Below are 26,421 nucleotides of genomic sequence, written 5' to 3' on the forward strand. Positions count from 1 at the left end.
TTCAGTGAACGGGAAATAATTGTGTGCTGAATGTCGGGGGCCTCAGTAATGGAACCTCCCCTGCCCCACCTCTCCCCCCTCCAGCACCACCCTTGCTCCCATCCATTCCTCTTCTCCCCTCCCCCTCACTCACTACTCTTCCCCTCTCCCCTGCCCCGCTCTGCTGCCTGGGTCGGCGGGACTCTCCTGGGGGCGTCTGTCTGGGAGCTGCAGCTGCCCCATGCGGGTAGGAGGCAGCCCCGTCTGAGTAGGGGCTGGTGCTGGTGATGACCCAGCACCTCCCCTGCCTGCAGTAACTGTCCCGTGGGCGTCAGGTCAATAGATCTCACCAGATACTCTCAGGTCCCCTTTTCGACTGGACTTTCTGGTCGAAAACCAGGCACCTGGCCACCCTAAAGGGGCCGACAGTTCCAGCACGCTCTCCCCCCCACAGACACAAGGCCAGTGACCACCAGCCATTCAGCCTGCAGGGGTCTAACTGCCAAACAATGGCGATATGATGCAGAGCTGATGGACACTTTTCCTAATGTGTGGAGAGCTTTGAGGATTCTGCTCACAGTCGCGCGTGGTGAGTGCAGCTTTTCAACGCTCCGGAGCATTATCTGCAATCAACGACGGCTGATGAGAGACTGACATCGCTTGGGATTGGCCAGTCTTTGGCTCTGACTCTGGGGGCAAAGGTGAGAAAGGCGATGTTTTGAACTCAAGGACGAGGGTTTGCATTCTAAGGCTGGCACCTACGGTAACACTGTTTAATACTGGTCCGCCCAATGTTGGTGCACAGTTCAATTTCGTGAAGTTAGCACATTTCAGTTATTCTTAAAATTAAAAAGTTTCTATAAGCTTAGAGGTAACAATTTTTTATTTGCTTATATCTGGCATGAATAAATACAGATTTGCAGACCCTAGCATGCAAATTTATGGTCTTATATAACAGGGATAAGTCATGCATGAAAATTGTGCATCAAAGTCATGAAATGGGCTACAAAAGCAACAACAAATAAGGTATTTAAATGTTTAACAAATGGGGGAAGGGGCACCGAAGATGCTCCTCTTGGGGTGCCCTTTGGTTTAGGGCTGGGCCTGGCTGCAGGCCTTGCAAGAGAATGTAAACTGGGCCTATTCTGAAGGGCAAAGCCTGTCTCCCTTAGCTCGTAACGCGATATAAGATCAGAGCAGCCGAGCGATGCATGTCTGCTGAGTATTGTTTTAACATCATTTTCCCTAGTGGTTCGTGCCATTTGCGAATACCCCTGCTTGTTCTGAGGTGATTTGCAGCACCCCAGAAGGGGTTAGAGCTGCGTGCTATAAAGCAGCTGGCACAGATGGGGTGTTGTATCCAGCTCCCGGGCTAGGAGTGGCAGAAGTGCGAGATTCCACCCCACGACTGGTATGGGCAGGAGGCCTGACACCTGAGGGGATGCACAGAGACCAGCAGCACTGTGACCCTGGAACCTGCAGCATGTAAACTCAGTTTACCAAACAGAATCAAGTCAGCAAAATTATTGTGTCCCATGGCAGGCAACCAAAACCCATGCCAGCAAAATACCTCCCCGCTCCCCCAATTTTAGCCATGAAAGTAAACCCAGGTGGCTGCTCTTTAAGTCAGTGTGAGCTCAGCGACAATGCTTTCAGCAGGGAGCAAACTCCACTAAGCGCCGTATCCATTGTAGTAACGCTTGGCAAAAGCACAGGCTGGGGCTCTCTGTCTTACGTCAGCCCATGTTTGTTGGTCGTGTTGACATTCACCCGTCTGAACCTCTCACTGTGGTTGTTTTTTTTCTTACTTGGATTGATAAAGTCTTAACAACATTAAAACACAACCCACAAGAAATGATTGTTCCTAAGGGACTGTCCCTGGAGAGCATCAATACTTGTCGAATACTTGAAAACAAGACTCTGCACTTGCTGCAGGGGAATGAAAAATCAATAAGGGTGTCTGTCATTGCCTGACAGCATTTGATGTGGTAAGTAACAAAGCAGAAGGGGCAAATGTCAATTCCGCTAACGGCACCTGACTGCAGGGATGAAAAGCACCTGAACAGACTTCACTGCATAGAACCCCGTGGACAAGCACTGATTTCTCACCAAAAGCAACAACAGACTGATAGAAGAGAACATACCTTTCATTCGATCCTTTTCAGCCCTCGGTGACTTTCTTTTTCCTGGCTGAGTCACCCTGGGCCCCCAGCTAATCACTGTACAGTGGCTTGAGGAGTAGAGCCTGAGCAATGAGAAAAATGACATTGAAACAAGTCAGCTCCGGTCAGGAACAGGCATTTCACTCCGGTGGTGAGGGAGGGAATGAAAAAGGCAGACAGACGGTTCTATTATACACTGCTATGGAGTTGTTGGCTGGGTAAAGGGAGCTCATATAGGAGCTAAACCATCATGACCACTGGGTGTCAGCATTTGTACTTGAATCCAAATGATCAGAATAAAGCAGATCTACAGTAATTCTACAAGACCAGAATTTGGTATTGAGTGCTCTGAAGTTAAATGGAGGCAGATTTTCTGCTGCAGCTGAGGTCTGTTCAGTAAGGGCTCCCCGGCTCCTTGATTCTCTGCCCCAAACCTGCTCCCGGCATGGACCAGAGCCGCTAAATCCCTGCCCCCCCCCCCGCCATGGTTGGTGTTGTCAGATGCTACCGCTGCGCGCGTGTGTTCCCTCTGTGTGCTGCCCCAGCTCTGCAGATAGCTGACCCAGCAGACCCGAAGAGAACCCCCGATAACCACAGAGTCTAGTAAGATGCAAAGTCACGTCAACTAGGTTTATTGCGACCTCGGACACAATTGCAGTTCCCCGTAGGTTACTTAGTCTACCGGGCATACTACTAATAGATGCCTCTTGGCAATGGACCCGGCTCAGTCTGTGGCGGGACTTTCCACTGCCCCCTCGGCCGGACAAAGACACCGCCCCAGGGATACATTCTTATACACAGGTACAAACAAGTTACACATCACTCCTGACGTATTGAGGTGCAACCCCTCTACGCAGCAAGGTACAACCCCTCTACGTAGTAAGGTGCCGCCTCTCACCTTGTACATGTTGGTTCGATCAAAACAACTCTCTCCATCATTTTACCCTTTTGCCCCTGTCATTGGGATGGGTCGGCCTGTTCCGTGTTATCTGTGGAATGTTCCGGTATCGTGTATGTTCTGATATCTGGTGTCCTGTACCTTTTAGGTATGTCTCTTTTTGCAGCATCAGCCCTTTCCTTGCCAGCTTCTGTGAGCAGGGCCTGTCTCTGGCTCACAGCTTAACTTTGCTTTATGTTAGCAAAAGTCTTAACCATTACTTTAGCTCAGGCCTTAGGCCTCATACCAGGCCTCTGATACCAAGGTTTATCTCTCAGGGCCTCCTCTTACTACAGTTGGGATGTGGAGGCTGCAGGAGTGGGGTGTAGGGGTGTTCACTGCATCAGCTGTGCACCTGTGGGGGAGAGGGCCAGACGGTATTTCAGTGCTTTGCGGTGCTGAGTGGACCTGACTTGCATGTGATGGATAAAGGATTGTTATTTATCAATGGCTTCTGGCGAGGCATGCGACCAGTTTCTAGTTTGTGGCCACATATAAACAAAGGCAGCTTCAAGCAAGCGGGGGTAGTGGGGAGCGTCTCCCCTGGACGCCTCTATGCCCGAGTCAATGGGAGCGGAACAGTGGTGTGAGTGACACCCAGGGACAGACTCCGCTCATGCTGGTGTAAATCTGGAGTAACTCCATTCCAGTCAATGGAGCCACACCAGGGCTACAGTTACACCCTGGTTTAGGTGAGACGGTAAGTGGCAAAGCGTACCTTGCACCCCTCTGGCGTTCAGCGTGTGGGTCACACGCTGGGGCTGCTGCAGGGGGGGTGTAAGGAAATACACACACTCTTCAGCTTCTGCCTGCACCATCCCCAACGGGCCCGAGGGCCAACTTCACCCCTGGGGGAAAACTCTCCCTGACGGAACAATTGCGTTCATATCTGACTCTCAGTTCCTGCTCCAGGCACGCAAGGCCCCAGAGAACGGGCCGGGTACGTTCTCCTGGCGCCGGGCTGAGTACCGCTGACTGAACGGCAGGTGGTGACGCGTCTCTTCTTTAAGAGACAGCCCGGAGATAATGCTGAAGGCCTCCTAAAACCACGTGACACCATGCCACCCTTCAGCACTGACTTGGTCCATTGTCAAACAAGCCCCTTTGTGCTTCGCCCCATAAACAGACTCATCGGCCTCCTTCAAATCCCACCTCAAAGCTCTCCTGTGCAGTGATGCTGACGAAAAACGTGCCTAGGGTGCTGGGAGGCCGAGCCCATGTGTGTGCTGCCGCCCGGTGTCGTTTCATTCGTTCCTTGTGCCTCCCACCCCTCCTGTTCGCCTGTACCCATCGGTTGTCTCTTGGCTTATGCTCAGATTCTAAACTCTCTGGGGCAGGGGGCTCGCTCTTTGTTCGGTGTTTGTACAGCGCCTAGCGCAACGGGCCCCTGGGCCCTGATTGGGGCTTAGGGGCTATGGTAATATCAATAATAATGGGCAGGGTAGCTGCTGCTGCTGCTAGGATAATCTCCCGTGGCAGCTTAAGAGGATGAAATATACAGTTATTTCAGCAGCTGTCACGGAGCGGATTTAACAAGGGCTTGCACTGAAATAACAAATGGTGTGAACCAAAACCAGTGTCGTCATTTCTGCGTGAGGCTCTGTGTTACCAACCCGCGGTGAATCAGCTTTAGCCACTTCCGTCCCAAAGGAAGGATTTCCACCCCCAGCTTGGCACGGATGTCCCTGACTCAGGGTTAGCCCCCGTTAGCCCTGCGGCTGCTCTCTCTTTGCTTGCGAGGAAAAATGAATGAATCTAATGAGGCAGCTTTGACGTCCAACGTGAGGATTTTCAGAAGAGCATGGAGTCACATTTATTGTCTGGTTAGAGCTGGCAGAACAGGGGCTACGCGGAGTCTGACTAATGCTGTAAAACCCATGAGCTGTTTGCCAAATTCCCCTTGCACTAGATTGGAAGCTCTTCAGGGCAGGGGCCGTGTCTCCCTCTAGGTTTGCACAGTGCCCTCCACACTAGGGTCCTGATCCTGATTTGGGAGCTACCATGATTTCTATCCTCAGGGGATATAAATCGGCGCAGCTCCTTTGCCTTCACTGGAGGGACTCCAGTTTACACCTGTGGAGGAGATGGACCGTACCAAGTCATAACACCAGTGCAATTGAATAGTTCTGTGGGACTAAAACTGTTTCCGTCACTGAACAGCAGGGCCTATTTGGGAGAGGACGATGAAGCAAGCGCCTTTGTGTAGATATAAAACTCTGATGGTCTCAGGCAGATCTCACGCACACATTGCTTAGCGCAGGGGTCTCAAACGCCCAGCCCGCGGGCCAGCTGCGGCCTGAGAACCTCCCCAATGAGGTCCATGGGGCTGCAGCAGTTTGGGGGCTGGGTCTCTCCCTTGGCCCCATCTGCCGCCCCCAGGCGCTCCCCCAGGCAATTTACCGGCAGTGCAGGGGAGTTGAGTGGCATCTGCCTGCTCGCTCCATGTGTCTGCCAGCCCCTCCCTGCGGCCCCGGGCCGGGGGGCCTCCGCGCGCTGCCCCCACCCTGAGCGCCCCTGCGGCCAATGGGACACTGTGGGGGTGGTGCCTGGGGGTAGCAGCATGTGGAGGGCCCCAGCCTGCCCCGCCTTGGAGCTCCAGGTAAGCACTGTACCCCCCCCAACCTCCTCCCAGAGTCTGCACCCTCACCCCCTCCCCAGACACCCCCTCCCACCCTCAAACTCCCTCCCAGAGCCTGCACCGCCACCTTCTCCTCCTGCACTCCAACCCCCTGCCCCAGCCAGAGCCTGCACCCAGCACCCAAACTCCCTTCCAGAGCCTGCACCCCAAGCCCCTACCCCAGACCTCCTCCTCCACCCAAACTCTCTCTCCGAGCCTTAGCCAGGTGGGGGGGGGGGCGGAGTTTGGGGAGGCGGGTTCTGGGCGGCATGAGTGACATTATTGGCCCGCTGGTGGGATTTGAGGACTGGCACTGGCCCTCAAGTAAATTGAGTTTGAGACCCTTGGCTTAGAGGCAAACAGACACATTGGATTCACGCCTCTAACAAATACAGCACCAGGCAACAGTTTGCAAATGAGCTGTTTGAATGGTGGAAATTGCTCTGCAAACGGCATGTGTCAGACTCACCCTATGAACATGCAGAGAAATAAAACAACCGGGTGTGGAACAACGACCTCCAGAAGCTTTATCCCAAAATCAATATTCATTTTCTTGCCTTTCCAGGTGCTGGTCTCCTGTTGGGGCTAATGTTGTTCAGGCATGACATAGAATTATTGCTCAAGGGATCCAACCAATAAATAAACCTCTACTTTACCAGGTGTTATGCCAGAGACGTTTCAAAAGGTAAAGCAATTAATAAATCCTAGGCAGAGGCAGTGGCACAGACATTTCTCCTTCTGTCAGCTCCATTCAGCTGGAAAAAGCTGTTTAGACTGGCTTTTGCACCCATGTAAGTGATATCAGATACGGGCCCGGAGCGTGAACAAGCAAAACGACCTCGTTCTAACTTACGTTGGGAAGCTTTGAATGAAAAGGTGTCTTGTTTCCTTCTGCCGTTGCTCTTCACTTGCCTGTCAAGTCACTCTGCCCCTGTGGTGGTGGCTTCACCTCTGCAACGTGATCCCCCCGCTAGTGTGGGCTGCTGATCCTCTGTTGTACAACACCTTTAACAGCCCTTCCATTCTCCGTCTTGACCAAACCACCGTGTGACTGTCAGCGCAAGGTGTCGGAGAAGGAAGTGACTCCAAAAGAAACAAGCTTCCAGCCTTCTCCGTCCCCCCTCCACCAAGGTCTCCTGTGTGCTTGCTGTCTGGACCATGACATCCTACTTGTCCGCACTAAGCTAATCTATTGTGGCCACTTTTTCTGACACTGGTGTCCTGCTGAGCAGTGGCAGAATTCCAGGGCTTTGCAGGCCAGCTTTCGAGTGGAGAAGAAATCAGTGATCTGTGTATATTCTAAGTGTAATTGGTTTATTTGCCCATGTACACCAGTCCTGAAATGAGATGATCAAATAGCATGCAGGCAATCCCTACTTCCAGCAATCTCAGCCCAGCGCTAATGAGCTGATGGTGCACCAAGTAGTGATTCGAGCACAGAGCAAACCTTCTTGCTGCTTTCAGTTGCTTCGACTACAGCAAATCTTGCAATCAAACCTCCCACAACACAAGCATTTCTTCAACGACTAACACCTTGCTTACCTGCTAAGAAAAAGAACGTGGACGACTATGTGTAACAGTGCCACCTGGTGACACCTGCCATAACCCTATTTTAAGTTTTCCAAAGTGCCCATCAACCTAATATCACAGTACTAATTTCCCCATCCGTAAAGGTCCATCATTCACTAGCATTGCCTCTGTACCTCTTTCTGATGACGCCACATCTGTTGAAATCCCCAACTATGCTTTTATCTTCTGTCACTTTTACTCCTCTCCCATCGTTGTCCTTTCCATGATATATGCTTCTCCTCTGCTCTCATGTAACAACCACAATCAACTCCATTGTCAGACATCTCTACTGGAGCCCCATTCATTTCAGGATCTGGTTCAAAATGGTTTTAGACTTTCCCCAGCTCATCTATTGATTGTCTCGCTCTTTACTGCCCTCGCCAATCTCCCCTCCCCCCTCCCACTCAGCTGCATCTGTCTCCTTTCTGTTCCTCCCCACAACTGTGCCAGCACTGGGCTGAGCACCGTCTCTGGCCACCTCCGTGAACTTTCCTGGCTCTCTCTGCAACACGACCATCTCTTTTTATAACATTCCCTTTCGCTCTTGTCCATGCCACTTATCTCCTCTCTTTGCAGTGGAACACTTTCCCTGTGTGCAGCAGACACGGTTTAGACATCTCTGTTTGCTGTCGTTTGCTGCAGTGTCACTCTGGGATGTAATCCTGTGAAGCATTGGCAGATGCATTGTGTGTGAAAGAAGCTAGACCCAGTAGCTCTGCAGGCCTGGGTGGAACAGCAGCCGCCGAGAGGCCACCTCTCCCCTGTATGCCACAATGCCACCGTTGAGATGAGATGAGTGCGTGAGCTGGAGATCTCTCAGCATAAACAGGACAGGGTTGCTGGGCAGGCATTCGTTGGGAGGGACCCTGCCTTGGGCCACCACAGCCTGGATTTGTCATCCTCCAGGAATGCTGCGTTCCCCGGGTTTTGGGGAGTGCTGAGGGATTCTGGGGCGTGTTTCAGGGCAGTGTTTTTTATATTATTATATACTGTGTACTTCAGTTTCCAGGATGGGCTCATCGGGTGAGATTTTCAGAAGTGCCTAAGAGAATTAGGCATCTCAATAGGAGATGGCACATGACTCTAATGGTGCTGCTGGAGATTCCACCCCAGCGTGGGCCAGACCAGGTGGCTGGAGGGATTCATTTGAAAGGAAAAATAAAAATATAAAATAAAAACAGCTTGAGATAATTTCATTTCATCTCCCCCAGACACAGTTACACGTATTTAAAGAACTAACACAACAGAATGTACTTTACTGGAATTCACACAAGGAAAGGGCAAACTAGAATAATAATTAGCAACGCTGTTTCCTAGAGAAAGGTTTATGTTTCAAGGTTAAAATCTATAAACAGGCCAATCCTTCACCACCTCCATGAATAGCTTAGAGTCACTCTATGAGCATTAAAGACCAATTTATCTGCCTTGAACTGGAGAGCAAGGACCAGATGCCAGATAAACATAAAACATTGAAAGCCTGGGTAAAAGCGTCTTCGTTATATGTATCTACTTTTACCAGCATCAGTTCGCTTCTAGAGAGCTGACATCATGTGCCTGGCTAGAGAGTCTTGCCGGCATTTCAAGGATGCGTTCTCTGCTGCTCTACCTTTCTTCAGCAATATTAAGGCCTTGCATCTGCCCTTGGATACACAGCCCCCAAATCATCTCGCGCTGAGTGACTGTGACATACGAATGCTACTGTCAGTCACAACAAAGGCACCTAGCCCGCCTCGTAAAGAGGCGCCAATCACTTAGTTTTCTTCAGGAGTTGGCTCAGTGCAAATGAACAAGGACAAGGTTTTGGGGTCCATTGGTCCCAGTCCTGCCCTTGGCTCCAGGCAGCCCCTTGCATCCATGCAGCATCCCATTGAAGTCAATGCAAGTCCACTTACGGAGCTCTGACTGCAGACTTGAAGTGCATTTACACTGTTAAAAGGTTGCTATTTAATGCGTTTGTTCTATTGCATTTGTTTTTATTCTTTTGAATAGGGCCTTAGGCACTTTTGCAGCGGCTAAAGGCCATACATGAATACAGTAATTATATTATCATTACAAGCACTTGGATGCTGTGATAATGGGGGTCACACAAAGCCCCAAGAGAGATTAAATCGGATAAACCAGTTGTTTAACCAGCCTCCTGCCAGCTCTCTCTTTCTGGCAGTTCATGTTTATGCCGGTCTGGTTTGTCCTTTCATAGTCCTCAGCTGTTCTTCTGCACAGGCATCCACCGGCTTTGCTAACGACAGCCTTACTGGTGTAACAGAGTGAAGAATCAGGGGCTGTATCATTACCTGGATGTAGACCAACACAGGCCAGTGCACCTAATACTCATTTTGGGGTTACACCCATTAATAACTCAATTGTCAAGAATGCACTGGAGAAAGAAGGGGCCACATCTATCAGTGAGGTAAATGGTGGTGTATATTACACCTACGGCAGAGCAGATTTAGATTAAATCTCAGGAAAAACCTCCTAGCTGTAAGACCAGTAGGACAATGGAACAGACGCCTCGGGAGGTGGTGGGAGCTCCTTCACTGGAGGTTTTCAAAAGGAGGCTGGACAGAGCCACCTGTCTTGGATGGTTCAGACACAACAAATCCCACATCTTGGCAAGGGGTTAGACCAGATGACCCTTGTGGTCCCTTCTCACCCAGTGGCTCTATGATTCTGTATTACGTGGCAGATGAATGTTTGTCATAAAACAGATGTTTGAGTTCCAGGTTTTCTCAGAAGTCATTTTATGGCATCCAGATTGTACTGATCTCATGGATAGACTGTGCGTCCCCAAGACGGATGGCCAGAGATCTTTCTGCTCTGAATTTATACTTCCCTTCTCCCTAGGAAACACTGTGATGTGCGACAAGGAGAAACATGCAGGAGATATGGCAACACATTCTCAACGAAATGCTAAAATGGAGCTCTCTCTCACTGAGCTGGTGCCTTTGATTAAAATCTTAGTTGCCTATGAATGGAACCTTTAACAACCCTCCAATTTTGCTAGGTGTTAAATTCTCCAGTAAGAAGTGGCGTTAAATATTTAAGTAGAGAAATCTGAACATAAATGTAAAATACTTCTGTAAAGTAAACAAACAAATCCAAACCAGGAATTATTCTAACAGGAGTTAGATGACAGATTGCCTTCAGAAAAACAGTTTAAATAGTTCAAAACATCCACAAAGAGGTTCTCTAAAAGCCAATTGAATAATTAGGCTGTATTTCACTCAAATAGTAATCCAGTTTAGCTGTGACCTAATTACCATTTGACACAGAGGAAGGTTCAGAACAGCAGATTTAATTTACGCCTCTGTGATATTATATGATTGCTCTGTTTGATGGCATTCGCTTCCTCACGATCCCTAATGAAAATAAGTGTCTGTAGGCCAGCAGCCCCATGTTCCGGCAGTAGTGGAAGAGCAGACATTGTCCCATTAACTTACTGATAAAGTTTGATTTAAATATCAGGAGCGCTTTATGTACTTGGAAAAGGGAAGCTAAACACCATCCATAGGAGAGGAAATGACTCACCCGTTACTGCTCTTCATTTCAATCCCCCCAAATTTCTCTTTGCTCCGTCGCACACAGTAATTTTTCACCATCCTCACCAGCCCAGAGCAATTAGAGTTTCTGCAATCCTGTCACTAGGCACTTGCCTGCTTCTTTACGCACCTACATTCCTTTGAAAAGCTGCCCCTAGCTGGCTCGCCGTTTGTAACTGTTTTACCGTTGAAGATTTTGGTTCTTTGAGAAGGCCGCACCGCAACAGCATTCGGCAGAATGGCACAATCACTACTGTACCCGACTGCTGTAAAGAAACGAATTAAAACAGTCTCTAGCCCGGTCACTACAGCAGCGCAGTAAGACGCCAGTGACCGCGGCGAGCTCTCGAAGTGCTGTCTGCACTAGGCACATGACACGTTGCTAACAGTGGGTGCAGCCAGACACAGCTGAACTGCCATGTGGAGACAAGGGCAAACCCGGTCCCGTTCAGCCCGCTTGCAGACTCCAGCTTTGCTTTGGAAATGGCCAGTGGGAGGAGTGTGACACTGGCCAGGGAACCGTACTCACTGATAATCGACGGAGTCAAGCATTACCGTAATGTCACCCTTTAATAGCAATTAGGGCCTTTGCCCGGAACGTGTGTTTACATGACTTGTAATACTTTCCCGAGCGCCTTCTGGCAGCTCTCGAGCGCTACCTGGAGCCCCAGTTCCATGGGCGTTTTAACTAGTGACTTCAGAGGGAGCCAGAGGAGGGCATAAGTCAGCAGGTGACATAACAATGTTGTTTCCACCATCCCAAGGAGGCCAAGTTTTCCAGGACAGTAGGTGCAGCATGATGTTCGTGCTCAGAACATGGGTGTCTAATCTGTGCACGTCCCGGGTTGTGCTACAGCACCCACCTCCTCCACAGTCACACGCAATCGCTCATCTGAGGCCCCTGCTCAGCCCAGTCAGAGCCATCAGGTGATCCCTGTGCAGCCAATAGGAAGTGATGCAGCTATTGATGGGGTGACATCTGCCAGAAGGAGAAAACCACACCAGATACCAGGTGCGGGCTTCTGTGTGGCTGAAAACATCGTAATACTTCAAAGTGTCAATCATGACATCAGAATCAGCATCGTAGGACTGGAAGGGACCTCGAGAGGTCATCTAGTCCAGTCCCCTGCACTCATGGCAGGACTAATTATTATCTAGACCATCCCTGACAGGTGTTTGTCCAACCTGCTTTTAAAAATCTCCAGTGATGGAGATTCCACAACCTCCCTAGGCAAGTTTGTCCTAATGTTCAACCTAAACCTCCCTTGCTGCAATTTAAGCCCATTGCTTCTTGTCCTAGCCTCAGAGGTTAAGAAGAACAATTTTTCTCCCTCCTCCTTGTTACAACCTTTTATGTACTTGAAAACTGATATCACATCCCCTCTCAGTCTTCTCTTCTCCAGACTAAACAAACCCAGTGTTTTCAACCTTCCCTCATAGGTCATGTTTTCTAGATCTTGAATCATTTTTGTTGCTTCTCTCTGGACTGTCTCCAATTTGTCCACATCTTTCCTGAAATGTGGCGCCCAGAACTGGACACCCTACTCCAGTTCAGGCCTATTCAGTGCAGAGGAGAGCAGAAGAATTATGGCTCGTGTCTTGCTTACAACACTCCTGCTAATCCATCCCAGAATGATGTTCGCTTTTTTTTTTTTTGCCACAGTGTTACACTGTTGACTCATATTTAGCTTGTGATCCACACTGCCTGTCCCACCCCAACCCCCATCCCTTTCTGCAGTACTCCTTCCTAGGTAGTCATTTCCCATCTTGTGTTCCTTCCTAAGTGGAATACTTGGCATTTTTCCTCATTGAATTTCATCTTATTTACTTCAGACCATTTCTGCAGGTTGATGCAATGAAAAATCTCTGTGGCACATGCTACAATGACCCGTATACACTCTTGCTGGTCTGGCTGCCTGAGCTGCCTTTTACGGTTTTCAGAAAGGAACTATAGTCAAACGAGGGTCTTGGTGTTTTACTATGTACCTGGTGTCGCAGTGGTCAGGGGCAGCCCAGCCAGGTGACATTTTTCTGCAGGGGTGGCAAGAGACATCTACATCTTCACCCTGGGATGGCCACTGCTCTTGGCACGTCAATGGCTGAGGATTTTGGTTATAACATGTAAAGCACCCCTCAGTGGCTCTCGCCGGAAGGAGCTTTCTATAAGGGAGAGGCTGCTTGCTGTGAATTTCGTTTCTTTAGAATCCAATGGCCCTGAGTAACTGCTTTGCTCTTGCGTGAATCAACATTTGTATGACCTGGCCCTCAGTTCCCAAAGCAGTAAATGTCTGAGAAGGTAACATGAATTCGTAGCACCAGTGTCCTGCTCAGAATAAGCATTAGTGGGCTCTAGTCAGAGCATTTAATAACCTTGAGTAAGTGCAGTGACAGGCAGCAGATAATTCGTGGGCACTACTCCACTGGAGCGGGAGATGTGATTGCCAGCTCGTAGACATGCCAGTCCTAGCCCTGCTTAAGCTAGCATGGCTGTGTCTACCCAAGCTAGAAATTGTACTTCCGGTGCCAGTGGAGATGGCCCCTGCGGGTAAAGCTCTGTGTAAAACACTGGCATCTTACAGCAGCCCAGGACAGCAGCGAAGGGACACAGACCCATGGAGCAGAATGGCGGCTTGGCAGCATTACGGGAATTTCTGTGTTAACAGGGCTAGCCTCGTGTCTTGTACCAGTGGCACAGCTGAACAGTATGGCTTGTGTGTGCAGTGGACTTATTGGTGCTCATCTAGCCGATGCCAACGTGAAAGCTGGAGGGTGAAGCCCGTCTCACAACAGTGAGCAAGCAAGGCCCCAGGAACACTGTCCCCGAAGTCTTCTGAAATCTCAGCAGCAAAAGCTGTTCAATTGTAGTGTCCCCCCATTTGACCAGGCTCAAAGAAAAGTCTGCATCTCTCCCATCTGCTTTGGAAAGTGAGAGGTGCTAAGATCAGTGTGTTTATTCCCCATTAACATTGCCAGGGAACTGGTGCTGTTTTACCTTAACATCAGAGTAAAAAAAAAAAAGAAATCACTCACTGTGCTTATAAAGCAAACCAGACCTGAGCAGAGATTTGGGGACCCAAACTAAACCCCTTCCTCCTGGCAGACATGTCCACCACACACCTCCAGATCGGGGTTCTTACGCAGTACAAGAGTGAACTGCTGGAATTTAGGAAAAGTAGTGTTGTTCTGAGGACAAGTCCATCTTGGTTAAGGCACAGAGGAATACATCCACTTTTTTGGCATCACCTACATTCATGTAATTCATGTCTGACAGTAGTGGAGTTTCATGTTCCTCAGGGTTTCCTTGCGCTTTCTGGGTTTTGGGGAATGGACAGGTAAAGACATTTGCAGGAGCTAATGTTTTGGCTTAAGTTATTATGCCACAGCCATAGGAATGTAAGAAAAAAATTAAATACATTCTGCTGCTATTAGGTTTTTTGGGTAGGGTACATTTTAATTGGGGACGGGTAGAGGAGAGAAGAAAACAAAGTGAATATTTTCTTGTCAAAAGACCATGAAAATAATTAAATAAGAATTATTAAACCAACAAAGTTTCTTTAATAAATTAATAGCAGCATCACAAAACCCTGGGGGTGAATGACCAGAAAGAAGTTGGGAGGTGACAGCATTCAACCATTCACAAAACTGTTCCCATCTGCTGGCAGGGAGGGAACGTTGGGGTCATAAGGCTGTCCTCTCGTATGGTTATCTGAACAGGTAATATACATCCAAATGGTTTCAGCTGAGTAGCAATGGTCACCGGAGGTACAAGTCTCAGGGTGAAAGTCTCTTTTTTAAACATTTATAAAAGTATTGTAGCGTCTATGTTCAATTCTCAGTATCTACATCCAAATACAGGAGGTTCCCTTTGTATCATAACTACTGTACTTGCATGAACAGGATGGAAGGTTCCTAATCAAGGATGATCCCTGCATGTGGACTCTGCTAAGTACTAGGATGCCATGACATATGAACTGTTTATACATGTGCTATAAGCTAGTCTCATTCAACTTATTGCTAGTACTTTTAAAGTCTGTGGTTGCTTTTTTAAAAATCTAGATAGAGAGATTTATTTTTGGAAAAGATGTGCTGTGAATTCGCCCTGCAAAGATACTCAACGAAAGGAAACACACAGTTCTGATCTCCTCCAGCACTTGCAGTATTTCAAACCTGAGCTAGAGAAAAGGGCAGCCACCTGAGGAGGGAAGTGGTGGCATTGTCCAGCCCCTCTTCTACCAGCTACGATGACTTTGTAGAAATACAAATGGAGACGTACTGAACATTCAGGCCAGTGCCTGTGTAGCTGCAGAATACATGCTGCATGTATGCATGCTGCCTGCCTGCAAAGCAGGAGCTGGAGTCACCACCGTGGCACTCTGGTCCATACCAGTGTCACTCCATTGATGGCAGTGGAAGAACTGCAGATTTACACTGACATGAATGAGAGGAGACTCAGGCCCAGGGACTTCAGTGGGATCGCACCGGAGTCAAACCGGAGTAATGCAATGGTGGATCAAGCTGTGGCTGTGGATTCCTGTAAGGGCCACAATCAGGTAACTGCTGTCACGTGCAATTCAACAGTGTAACCCCTTCACTAAAGCAACAGCGCCATTCTGCACTGCCTTTGTGGGTCCAGTTGTTGCCTATGAACATGACAAGCTTATAGTAAAACCAGTTCACATTAGGCAAATGCAATTCATCCTTGACATGCCTCACCCTTGCTATTCTCAGGCTTTTCATAAGCAGAGACTGCCAGTCACGCCAAAGGCACCTGCCTCACAGGGATGTCGTTAGGTTTGTTAATTAGTTAAAGAAGATATAAGCCGCTAAAGGCTAGCTCTGGCATGATGCAGAGCTCCAGAGCCTCACCCGAGTCAGTTCCTCACCTACTTCCTCGTACCGTAACGCCTCACTTAGTGGCCTCCCGCTTAACGCTGTTTCCAAGTGACGTCGCTGCTCCATCAGGGAACAGACTCGTTTGAAGTCGTGCAATGCTCCCTTATAACGTCCTTTGGTTGCCTGCTCTGTCCATTGCTTGTAGGATTCCGTGGAAGAGCAGTGACTTTACAAGGGAGCATTGCAAAAGTTCCTCTTCTCCGCCTCCTCCTCCTCCCTCCCAGTGCTTCCCCCGCCGCCAAACAGGCGCTGCTTAGGACTTTCTGGGAGGAGCGGAGAAGCGGCTGCTCCAGAGAGGAGGTGGAGTGGGGACGGGAAGAGGTGGGCCTGGAGCATCCCCCGGCAAAGTCAGCGCCTGTTCTACTCCAGGGAAGTGGCCGCTGCTGCTGTGAAGGTGCTTCCTAGCGTCCTTGCCTGCAGCGGGCTGTGCCTGTGTGGGGTAAGCCAGGGGCACCTCCCAACACAGTACAGTATATAATGCCTTTTGTCTGCCCCCCCAAAATTTCCTAGGAACCTAACCCCCCGCATTTACATTAAATCTTATGGGGAAATTGGATTCGTTTAACATCGTTTCACTTAAGGTCGCATTTTTCAGGAACAGAACGGCAACGTTAAGTGAGGAGTTACTGTAGCTCCTGGGGCCAGTCGCGTACTGTTGGTTTATACCAGGTGGGCTGGTTCCTGGGATGGAACAAGCAATGGCCTCGCTTACTCTGCTGCACCTGGGCTCACGGGGCTGGGAGGGGTCTTTCGCCCTTGGGGGGGCTCACAGTCCGAGGCATAACCAAGCAGCAGCCCTCCCAACACGAGCATGAAGTCTGGTTTGTGGTGGCAGGATGCGCAGAAGAAAGCAATGCTGTCTCCCCAGAACTGTGACACTGCCCGTCTCAGGCTGCTGAGACAACGAACATGTGAATGAACAAGGAAATGTGAGACTGGTGAGCGCAAGAGGCTAGGAAAGATGAAACAGAGCCCTAGTGAAACCAAAGCCGGCTTCCTGAGGTAAATCAAATGACCTGAGTCCAAAGACATGCCACGCAAAGCAAACAGCCTGACCCAGCAGCAAGTGAAGGGCACTAGGCTGATCTAGGAGCTGTCAATAATAGACTTTGCTTGCAACTCTTCCCTGCACTAGTGTGGTGTAAAAGATCTGAACAGGAGCTAACCGTTGCTTCAGAGCCAGACACTGAGCCCAACTCCGTTCACCTTTCTCATGTGAGCCACCATCACATGTCCATCAGACAAAAAGGCATGAGAAAGCGGAGCAGAGCCTGGCCCACTGTTAGCTCGGCATCTGGTTATTTTTAGGACTCAGGGCAGAGTCAGAGACACTCTATTTACAAAGGAAGGGCCAAGAGAGTTTGCTGGTTTTAATGCCACTTTTCTAAACCACTACGAGATTTCAGGATCCCAGGATCAAATGACCCTGAAAGGCCAGGACTGCAGAAGCGTACTGGAATTGCGTTCCCTAGTTCTGTGGCATGAACAAGCATCTGCTAGGAACCAGGATGTGACTGTCAATCTCAGCACACTTGGAAATGAACTCAGAACTGAAAACAGCTCTCCAGTGTGAAAGGTCACCCCGCCCGCACCCGCAATGTGTCCAGTCTGGTTAGCCAACTGTTCCCTTGCAATACTGCTACGCTTAGCGGAGGGATCCCTTCCAGGAGTCTGGTTAGACTTGATGTTGCACTGTTGCATGGCACATAACAGGGGTGAGGATTTAAAGTATATATTTACTGTCAACTTAAAAAAGTTTTCCTGATCAACACTTGATCTATAACTATGAATGGGCCACTCTGGACCCCAGCAAATGCCACCTGAGTAAGAATTCAGCATTTTTGTTCATACACTGGAAGAAAATGTCAGCATTTTGTCCAAGATGAAAGCAAAATACTCGATATTTTTGATCTAGTAGCAACAGTAAATATAGAACCTTAAACCTCCCCTCAGTGTATGTACGATTTAAAGCACTGGGCTGGAAAGATGAATTTTTTAAAAAAGCTTTGTTCAGGATGCAGTATTTACATTGCTCTTTGACTGACACATACACTTTTACACAGGTATATTTCAGCTGCAGAGCCACGGGTGGGACTCGGTTACACACAGCTCACCCTTTCGCTTACAACATTGCAGCTGTTTATCGACAGCTCTGAAGTCCCCGGTTGCATTTCTAAGCCCTCCTCAGTTTCATCCAACTCCATGCTGTTGAGTTCATTGCCATTTCGGTAGCTATTTAAAGTCAGGTCTTTCCCGCACGAAGCTGTGGAAGCCACATTCAGACACTGGTTTTGTCGCAGTGTCGATTTTTTACTGGGCTTGTACTGGCAGCGGATGTAGTTGGCAAAAGCCCTGCGATAGGTTTTATTGAAGAGCGTGTACACCAGGGGGTTAATCCCAGAACAAATGTAACCAACCCAAACAAACACATTCATGAGTTCGCCCAGGAGGCTCCCGTCACAGGCTTCCTTGCAAAGAACGGACATGATGTTAGTGATGAAAAATGGACACCACAGGATAAGAAACAAAAAGAAGACAATGCCCAGGACCTTGGAGGCCCTGCGCTCGTTGTTGATAGACTGCATGGTCCCTTTCCGAAAGAGCACGGCTTCCTTATTTACAGGAGAGTTCAAGTGGGAGGCCGCCTCGTGGTTCTGGAGCATCGAGATGTTCTCTGTGTTGTTTTCTTTTTTGAGGCAGTTCATGCTGCTCCTTCGCTGCTTGGGCACCTCGCCGTACATGAACACCGTCGCTTGCTTCTGCAGCACCTGGACAGTCAGGCAGTATGAGATCACCATGATGATGAGCGGGATAAAGAATGCCACGAAGGACCCAAAAAGGACGAAGTTCTCATCATTCAGAATGCAGCTCCCATTCACAAACACCCTGGAGTCATCCTGCAATCCTATGACCGGGATGGGCATGGATATCCCTGGAAAAGAGAGAGCGAAAGCAGACTGTTACTAAAGCAGACAAGGACTCTGGAGAGCGTGCGTAAATGATGCATGCCTCACACACACACACACACACACACACACACCGCATTTCACCCCGTGCCTAGAGCTGTTCCAAAGACAAGTCAGTATCCCCAGGAGGAACAAGAACACCTGTTGTAATGCTCAACCCCACTAGGTGGCAGCACGGCTCTAGTGACAGAAAGACCTGTCGTCTCGAAACATCGTGCAGGCATATTGGACTCCAGCGCCGATGCAATGAATCACCTCCCCAAGGTTTCAGTAGAGCTTCGTTCCCGGGCTGTTATTTCGAATGCTAAATCTGACCCACAGACGCTGTCATGGCTGTAGTCACGGTAGCTATTTACGACACCAATGAGCTTGGCTATACTCAGGCTGGCACCAGGTTTGGGGAGACTGCGAGGTCACAAGTGGAGGACAGACCCTCGGACTTTCTGAGGCAGGCCCAGGCCAAACACAAGAAAGTGACAACCAGCGAGCTCGTGTGGCCAATCTGTGAACCAATATTGCAACGACTGTAAGAGAAAACCAGCCTGGTTCTTCCTAGCGCTCTGGGGGAAGCACACGCAGACCTCTGGGTGCACAGCACCTCTCAGGATCAAGCTTCTTGTCTGTATTTGTGAGGGGAGAGCAGGGGTTTCTGTAAGCTGTACAGCCTGAGTGTCTCCAGGGACGGGGGCTATCTGCAGCGTATCCCTGGCAGTCATCATACAGGCAGTCTGGTCTGAAGCCTTAGAATGAAGCAATTGTGACGTCTAACAATGAGGCATGCATCAAATAGTGCCTGTCTGATTCCTGTCCCTAGGACCCAGAATGCAACAGGCTACGGGTGTGTACAGGCTGCCACGGGAGGTACGCCTGTGAGAACAGAAAGGGCGGAGGGAACCGCACCCCCCCAGTGTCAGTGAAAGGGTGAAGGAGGCGGTTGTGAATGGGCCAGTCTCAGAGCTGAAGTCAGAGGCACACAAATAAGGCTTTGGCCTGAGACAGGAAGCCCACTTTAAATGAATAAATTACATTTTACTAGGGTGCATCTTCCAACTTCCCCAAGTACTGGGTCTGCTGACAAAACTACAGGCATCCCTGTATTGGCCAAGGGGGTTTCCCTTGCTCTCTGCACTCATCAATGAGTTAGATGTAGACAGTGGCACAGAGAGCACTCTGATGAAGTGCGCGGACGATACCAAGCCGGGAGTGGTTGCAAGAGCTGAATAATCACCAGGAACGCTGAAAAGATCAATAATTGATGAAATGTGTGCGGAAGCCATTGTGCCGCTGGCTGCTAAGCCACCCCTGCTGCTCCTACTGAAGTGTTTAGCTCACCAGCGAGCTCACCCTAGGTTTATACTGTACAGTATCATCTTACTGGGTGATTATAATCCGGGGAGGGGGGGGACACTTTGCAATACCAAGATCTTTGTATGTAAATTACATATCCATTGTCTTGTGTGTGTCATGTTTAGAAGTCCAAAATCTTTATCTAAAAGCAGAGAGGTAAATGTGCTCTAAGCATGGCGTTCTTTTCCTGCCTTTGCTAAGTGACTTCCAGGATCCTGAAGAATACATCTGAGAACTGTCAGCCTCATACAGTTACTATTTGCCAGTAGGTTAGTGAGGGAATTTCTGCTGAAAAGCAATGACGCCTGTAAATGCTTCACATACCTAACGCTTGTCCTTCATTGTCCTGAGCTACATCTCCATTATCCAGCCATCTCTCCCTCTCTGCAGACTGCCAAAGTTGACATCCAGGCTCTCATCATCTCATGTCTTCACCAATGTCATCGCCTCCTCTCTCACCTTAACTACGGCAACCTTAACCCTCTCAAGCCCATGTAACACCCTGCTACTAAAAACCAGCTTAGCTTCTTGGTTCAGTTGCTTCATAGCTATTGAACAATTACTGGGTCGGATCCTGCGGCCCTTCCACAGGGGAATAATCCAAATGAAGTCAATGGAATTATATCAGAATAAAACCTTGACAATCTGAATAGATTTTTTGCTACAAGTTGTTAGTAAGAAACAAGCCCACTCTATTCAGAAAATAACAAGGGTCCAAATTCAAGCATGATGCAACTTCACTGAGTTCAATGGAGTTCCACCAGAGTTGGATTTAGCCCACAGTGATTAGATGAACATTCAGGGTGTCATTATGATCACATAAATAGGCAATGCTTTTCTATATTATGGAACCTAATTCCCTTCTCAGCGACACTGGCATGAATCAGGAATACATTTATATCCTGTATTTATATTTTAAGTCAAAGCAGATAGCTCTGTGGAAAAATAACAACTGCAGTCCTATTTTGATATCGATAACTGCAAGTGAAACATGTTTGTGAAAAAAGTTTTAAAGAATTCTTCTTGGGAAATGCTGTTACCCTGAAGAATGGTTGTGTGGCAAACAGGATGGGTCAGGCAGGCCTGTTGCACTTCTAAAAACGTTTGTAACTTTCACATCTATTAAAATTAACTTAAACATACCTAAATTATGATGGCTGACAAGTATATTCTACTCTGGATGCATCTGATCGGAGTCATATTTCTTAACAATAGGTGAATATTTAATTTTGTGATGCAGCAAAGCCAGTTGTTGCAGGAACCATCTGATGGCAGGGAAAGGGAAAATCTCCGTTCTGAGAAGGAGAAATGAAATTACTTAGAAGCTGGTGCCAGTGTCAGACTCGATTTCAGAGCTTGAGATGTCCAGGGTCAGGAATGAGTCAGATTGTAAAGCCAGAAGGGACCATTAGCTCATCTAGTCTGACCACCTGTGTAACACAGGCCATTAAATGTCCCCTGCTCACCCCTGTATTGAGCTCAGGGTTGGATTACAGCATGTCTTCCAGCAAGGGAACCTGTCTTCATCTGGAGGTACCAAGAGATGGAGAGTCCACCACTTCCCTGGGGAGATGTTCTAATGGTTAATCACCGTCCCTGTTAAACATTTGTTCCCAGTTTGTCATTTGAAATTCTCTGGCTTCAGCTTCCAGCCATGGGCTCTTGTTTTGCCTTTCTCTGCTAGACTAAAGAGCCCTTTGGTACCCGGCATCTTCTCCCCAGCAAGGTACCGACACACTTGACGTCACCTCTCAATAGGTTAATCAGACTGAGCTCTTTAAGTCTCTCACTGCCAGGCATCTTCTCCAGCCCTCGAATCATTTTTGTGGTTCTTTTCTGCTCCCTCTTCAGTTTTTCAACATCCTTTTTCAGATGTGAGCACCGGACCTGGACTCAGTGTTCCAGGATTGGTCTCACCAGTGCCATATGCAGAGGTGAAATCACCTCCCTGCTCTGACTCCCTATTCCCCTCTGTATACAACCTACCCACAGCATCGCCCTGGGAACTCATGTTCGGTCCACTATGACTCCATAATCCCTCCCAGAGTCCCTGCTTTCCACGATACAGTCCCCCATTCTGTAGGGATGGCCTGAGTTCTTTGTTCCGAGATGTAGAACTTTGCATGGGGCTATATTAAAACACATTGTGTCTGAGTGGGCCGTGCTTGCCAAACGATCCAGATTGCTCTGATTGACTGCCCCGTCCTCATCATTGTTTACCACCACTCCGCCAGTCTCTGTGTCATCTGCATTTTATTTTATATTTCGTTTGAGATTACTGCGTGGGGCACGGGTCACTTGCTGGAGGATTCTCTGCCCCTTGAAGTCTTCAAACCACGATTTGAGGACTTCAATAGCTCAGACATAGGTTAGGGGTTTGATACAGGAGTGAGTGGGTGAGATTCTGTGGCCTGCGTTGTGCGGGAGGTCAGACTAGACAATCATAATGGTCCCTTCTGACCTTAAAGTCTATGAGTCTATGATACTGCTGAAAATGTTGAATAGCATCAGGCCGAGAGCTGATCCCTGCAGAACCCCACTAGAAACACCCCCATTTGATGATGAGTCCTCGTGGACAACGACTTTTTGAAATCTGTCCGATAGTCAGTTCTTAACCATTTCATATGTGCTCTCTTGATACTCCACAGTGGTCAGAGATGGCAGATGATTCGGAAAGCCTGGGATTATGACAGATTCCAATTTCTAGGAGGGCACTTATTCATTGCCTTTGAAGAAGAAAGGTTACAAAAGCACAATGAACACAATAACTGCAGCATGGAGAACGTCGGAGCTTTCCAAAGACTGAAACAAAGAGATCTTTAGAAGTTGATTAAAATATGCAAATGTTTCCGCATAAATTCCTTGCTTTAATCAACCCTCGCTGTCCTGGTTTCGAGGTTTGACAGAGGTGCTCCTCTCTCCCCGTCTGTCTCAAGGCCCAGTGCCACAGCACTTTTACTGGGTAGCAGAGGCAGATCCTTTGACTCCTGGATGCTGTGGATGGGAGTGGGCAGGAGAGCGCTCCCCATCGGATCTCTGATACATGAGTGCACTCGGTTAGTCTCTAGGAGTGTGTTATGGAGCGACAGGACAGCAGGTTTCTATTAGGGAGCGGGTGAAACAGTCCAGTTAAGATAAGAAACGCCCTGTATCCCAAACATTGCCCCCATCATTCACAGATAACCTCTTTTGCACTGTAAGCACCTTTATCCCCAAACAATCCTCCCTCCAGCCTGGGACCATCTAAGGTGCTTGGTTGTCTCCTTGGGAGAAACGCCCCCAGCTCCTGCTACCCTCAGGGTGGTGGTTAGACCAGCTAGCCCTGTGCTGCCAGACATACTTCTGATCTCATTCAGTCTTTGTGCACCAGTGCTTGCCTGGAGCTATGCCTTAATCACAACCCAGTGACTGAGACCAGGATGAGGGCCAGAGGCATATTTTCGAGGGCAGCTAGATTGGCCACTCCAATACCTGTTCTGCAGCACAGTCAGGGGCCACCGCTAAATCTGCCTCTTACTCGGGACTCACCTTCTGGGAGTGGCCAAGTGACACCCCCCTTCTCCTCTATTCCACCTTCCCCCATTTCTCCCAACCACACCCATCCTCCCCATCAGCCAGCCTTGCAACCTGAGGTTCTCCCTCCCCCATCCGTGGCATGGCCAGTAGAACACAGCTGGGAGCTCTGTGCCTGTGACACCTACCTGAGCTGTGACCACAAGAACTGAACTTATGAGGGCAAGACTGGGACTTGTCCCGAGTCATCTCCCTGCCTTCCCAGCCTGACCTACTTGGCAGCCATTTTGCTAAAGGTACGCTCTTAACACAGCATTCTCCCCAGATCTGGCTAAATGTATTTGTACGAGTTTACTAAGAACCCTTTGTAGCTCTTCAAGGGATGGTCCATCTTTTTTGTGCTGTGTTTATACAGCGCCTAGCGCAATAGGGCGCTGGGTCCATGATTGGGGCCCCCAGGCACTAGAGCAGGGGTCAGCAACCTTTCAGAAGGGGTGTGCCGAGTCTTCATTTATTCACTCTAATTTAAGGTTTTGCGTGCCAGTAAAACATTTTAACATTGTTATATGTAAAGTAAATAAGGTTTTTAAAATGTTTAAGACGCTTCATTTAAAATTAAATTAAAATGCAGAGCCGCCCGGGCGGGTGGCCAGGACCCGGGCAGTGTGAGTGCCACTGAAAATCAGCTCGCGTGCCGCATTCGGCACGCGTGCCATAGGTTGCCTACCCCTGCTCTATAGCAATGCGAATAAATAACTATTATGTAGTAGACTTCAAAGCAGCCTTTTCCTTTCCTGCAGCTGACTGGCACGCAACAGGTCACACAACAATCTCCAACCCACCCACTACTGGGGTGCTCAATGCGTCTTTAGCCAGGTGGCATCTGAGTGGGAAGTCTCATTTCAGAGCGGCACATAGTGGAAAGACCACTGGGATAGTCTTCCTGCGCCGCCTGCTTTCATATTTTTGCATCTCCTCTTTGGCACAGGGAGAGCAGGAGGAAAGGTAGATGGAGCAAGACCCTTTGGACAACAAATTCAATTACAGTTGTTGTCTTACTGCCCATTTTTTGTCATCTTTTAAGGCGTTCTCAAGCCAACAGCTCAGTTCTCTGAATGCTGCTGAGAAGCCGTAGCAATCACAGAGGGCAGACACGCCTCACAGTATAGTCTCAATTTATAAAACAAAAGCACAAGTGACCTCAACCACATCTTTGTAAAATATTTCATTATTTGATCCAGAGATAGTCTCGTAAAAAATGCCCAAATGTACATGTACCATTGAAAATGTAATGTCACAGACAAAGTCTCTCACCATGGGCAGACAACAAAACCCAACTGAGTCAAAAGCAATTTTGAAATCAAGATTGGATATTTTTGAAAATATCTGTTCCAGGAATAATTATTTGGGGGCAGGTCTCTGGCCTGTGCTATACAGGAGGGCAGACTAAATGATCACACTGGTCCCTTCTGGCCTTGGAATCTATGAGCACTAACAAAGTTTTTTGCCATTTCATTTCCGAGTGTTTTGAACAGAAAGAAAAGTTGTTGGTAGGAGCAAGTGGTCACTGTAGCAGTTGTAGTTAGCATGGAAGCCAAGTGGACTACTGATCCTGCCCCTATCCCCTTCTCCTCCACACAGTCCCACCAATCAGCCTTGTCCCTCCCAGTCTGGCCATCCTCCCAGCTGGCCCCATCATACTATTTTGTCCAGACTTCTCCCCACCCCATGTGTGGAGGGGGAGGAGGGGCAGGGATGTGTCCTAGCAGTGTATCCAGGTTTCCAACTGGACCCAGCCTTGAAATCCAGCTATCTACCCCAGGCATGACGAGAGACCCCAAAGACTCTTTTTAGAGCCACTACAGTTTTCTGAAAAGGAGCTGTATTCTGTGCACTGCTTGGCCCCTCACATCTCTCCTTCCCCACAGCACAGGAGGCTCAGTGAGGGGTGCAGTGGGGATAGTCTCAGCAGAATGAGGACACCTCACGGAGATGAACACAGCCTGAAACAAGAGTCGGCAGATGTGGACGCCGCTCCACTCAGTGTCAGTGCGTGTTCCCGTCCTCCCTCCCCAGGGCAGGACAGCCTGTGATATGCAACAAGCATGCCCATTCTGCACTGCTCACCCAGTGTCAGCACGCACGTGCTCAGCTGCACACCCAGATGGGCAGGGCTTTGCCAGATCCTCTACACGTGGGGTGGGGTGTGGAGATAGGCTCCTCCGCGAATGACAAGCCCCCCCATATCCCAGCTCAAGTAACAGCGGTTAAGGAGTGGTGGGGGGGGGGGAGTTTCAGACCCCTGTAGATGAGCTGGGCCCCCCCCCCAGATCATGGCACACATGAGGGAGGGGAACGTAGAGCTGACCGGTGCCTCTACCCCTATTTCCCCCAGCCCCCCGTCGCTCACCCTCATGTCTCCCTGCCCAGTGTCCCCCATTCCCCCAAACCCCGCTCTTACCACCCATCCCCTTATCCCTCTCCCCGCACTGCTCCCAGCCCCTCTCCAGACTTCCACCACTAATCAGCTCCACTCCAGCTAGCATTGGCATGTGTCCTATATTTTCTTTTTAAAAATCATTTCAGTGCCTTCTGAATAGTCTGCTGTTCTCAGACTCCATTTCCCCAAACTAACAGAGGCAGACTGGAGCAACACCCCTCCCTTGTCGCCAGTCAGACGTCTGCTCCGGGTGGGATGTGAACTCACAGTGTCTGTGTGGGACTCAGATTCAATGACCAGAACAGTCGCAGAGCTGCAGAACTGTGAATTTTAGCTGCTTTTCAAAACTCTTGGTCTTGCTCTCTCTCTGCACAGACACCGTGTAACCCAGGAGGTGCTTGAGCCCTAGAAATTCTTGCTAGTGTGCCTACGAGGAGCAAACTCTTCCTCAAATAACGTTGT

General features: G+C 48.9%; 1 protein-coding gene across 5 annotated transcripts in view; it reads right to left on the reverse strand.

The window, feature by feature from the left end:
* Nucleotides 1–14,335: 14,335 nt before the first annotated feature.
* The window catches only part of HTR2C (5-hydroxytryptamine receptor 2C), a 574,451-nt gene continuing 562,365 nt past the window's right edge, over nucleotides 14,336–26,421 (reverse strand). For all 5 annotated transcript variants that reach the window (XM_065556834.1, XM_065556835.1, XM_065556836.1 and 2 more), the window contains one exon: nucleotides 14,336–18,625. In XM_065556834.1, coding sequence (XP_065412906.1) covers nucleotides 17,793–18,625 — 833 coding nt within the window. In that variant the 3' untranslated portion in view covers nucleotides 14,336–17,792. The remainder of the gene's footprint in view (nucleotides 18,626–26,421) is intronic.

The sequence above is a fragment of the Chrysemys picta genome, chromosome 9, assembly GCF_011386835.1.
Source record: "Chrysemys picta bellii isolate R12L10 chromosome 9, ASM1138683v2, whole genome shotgun sequence".
Taxonomy (NCBI): domain Eukaryota; kingdom Metazoa; phylum Chordata; order Testudines; family Emydidae; genus Chrysemys; species Chrysemys picta.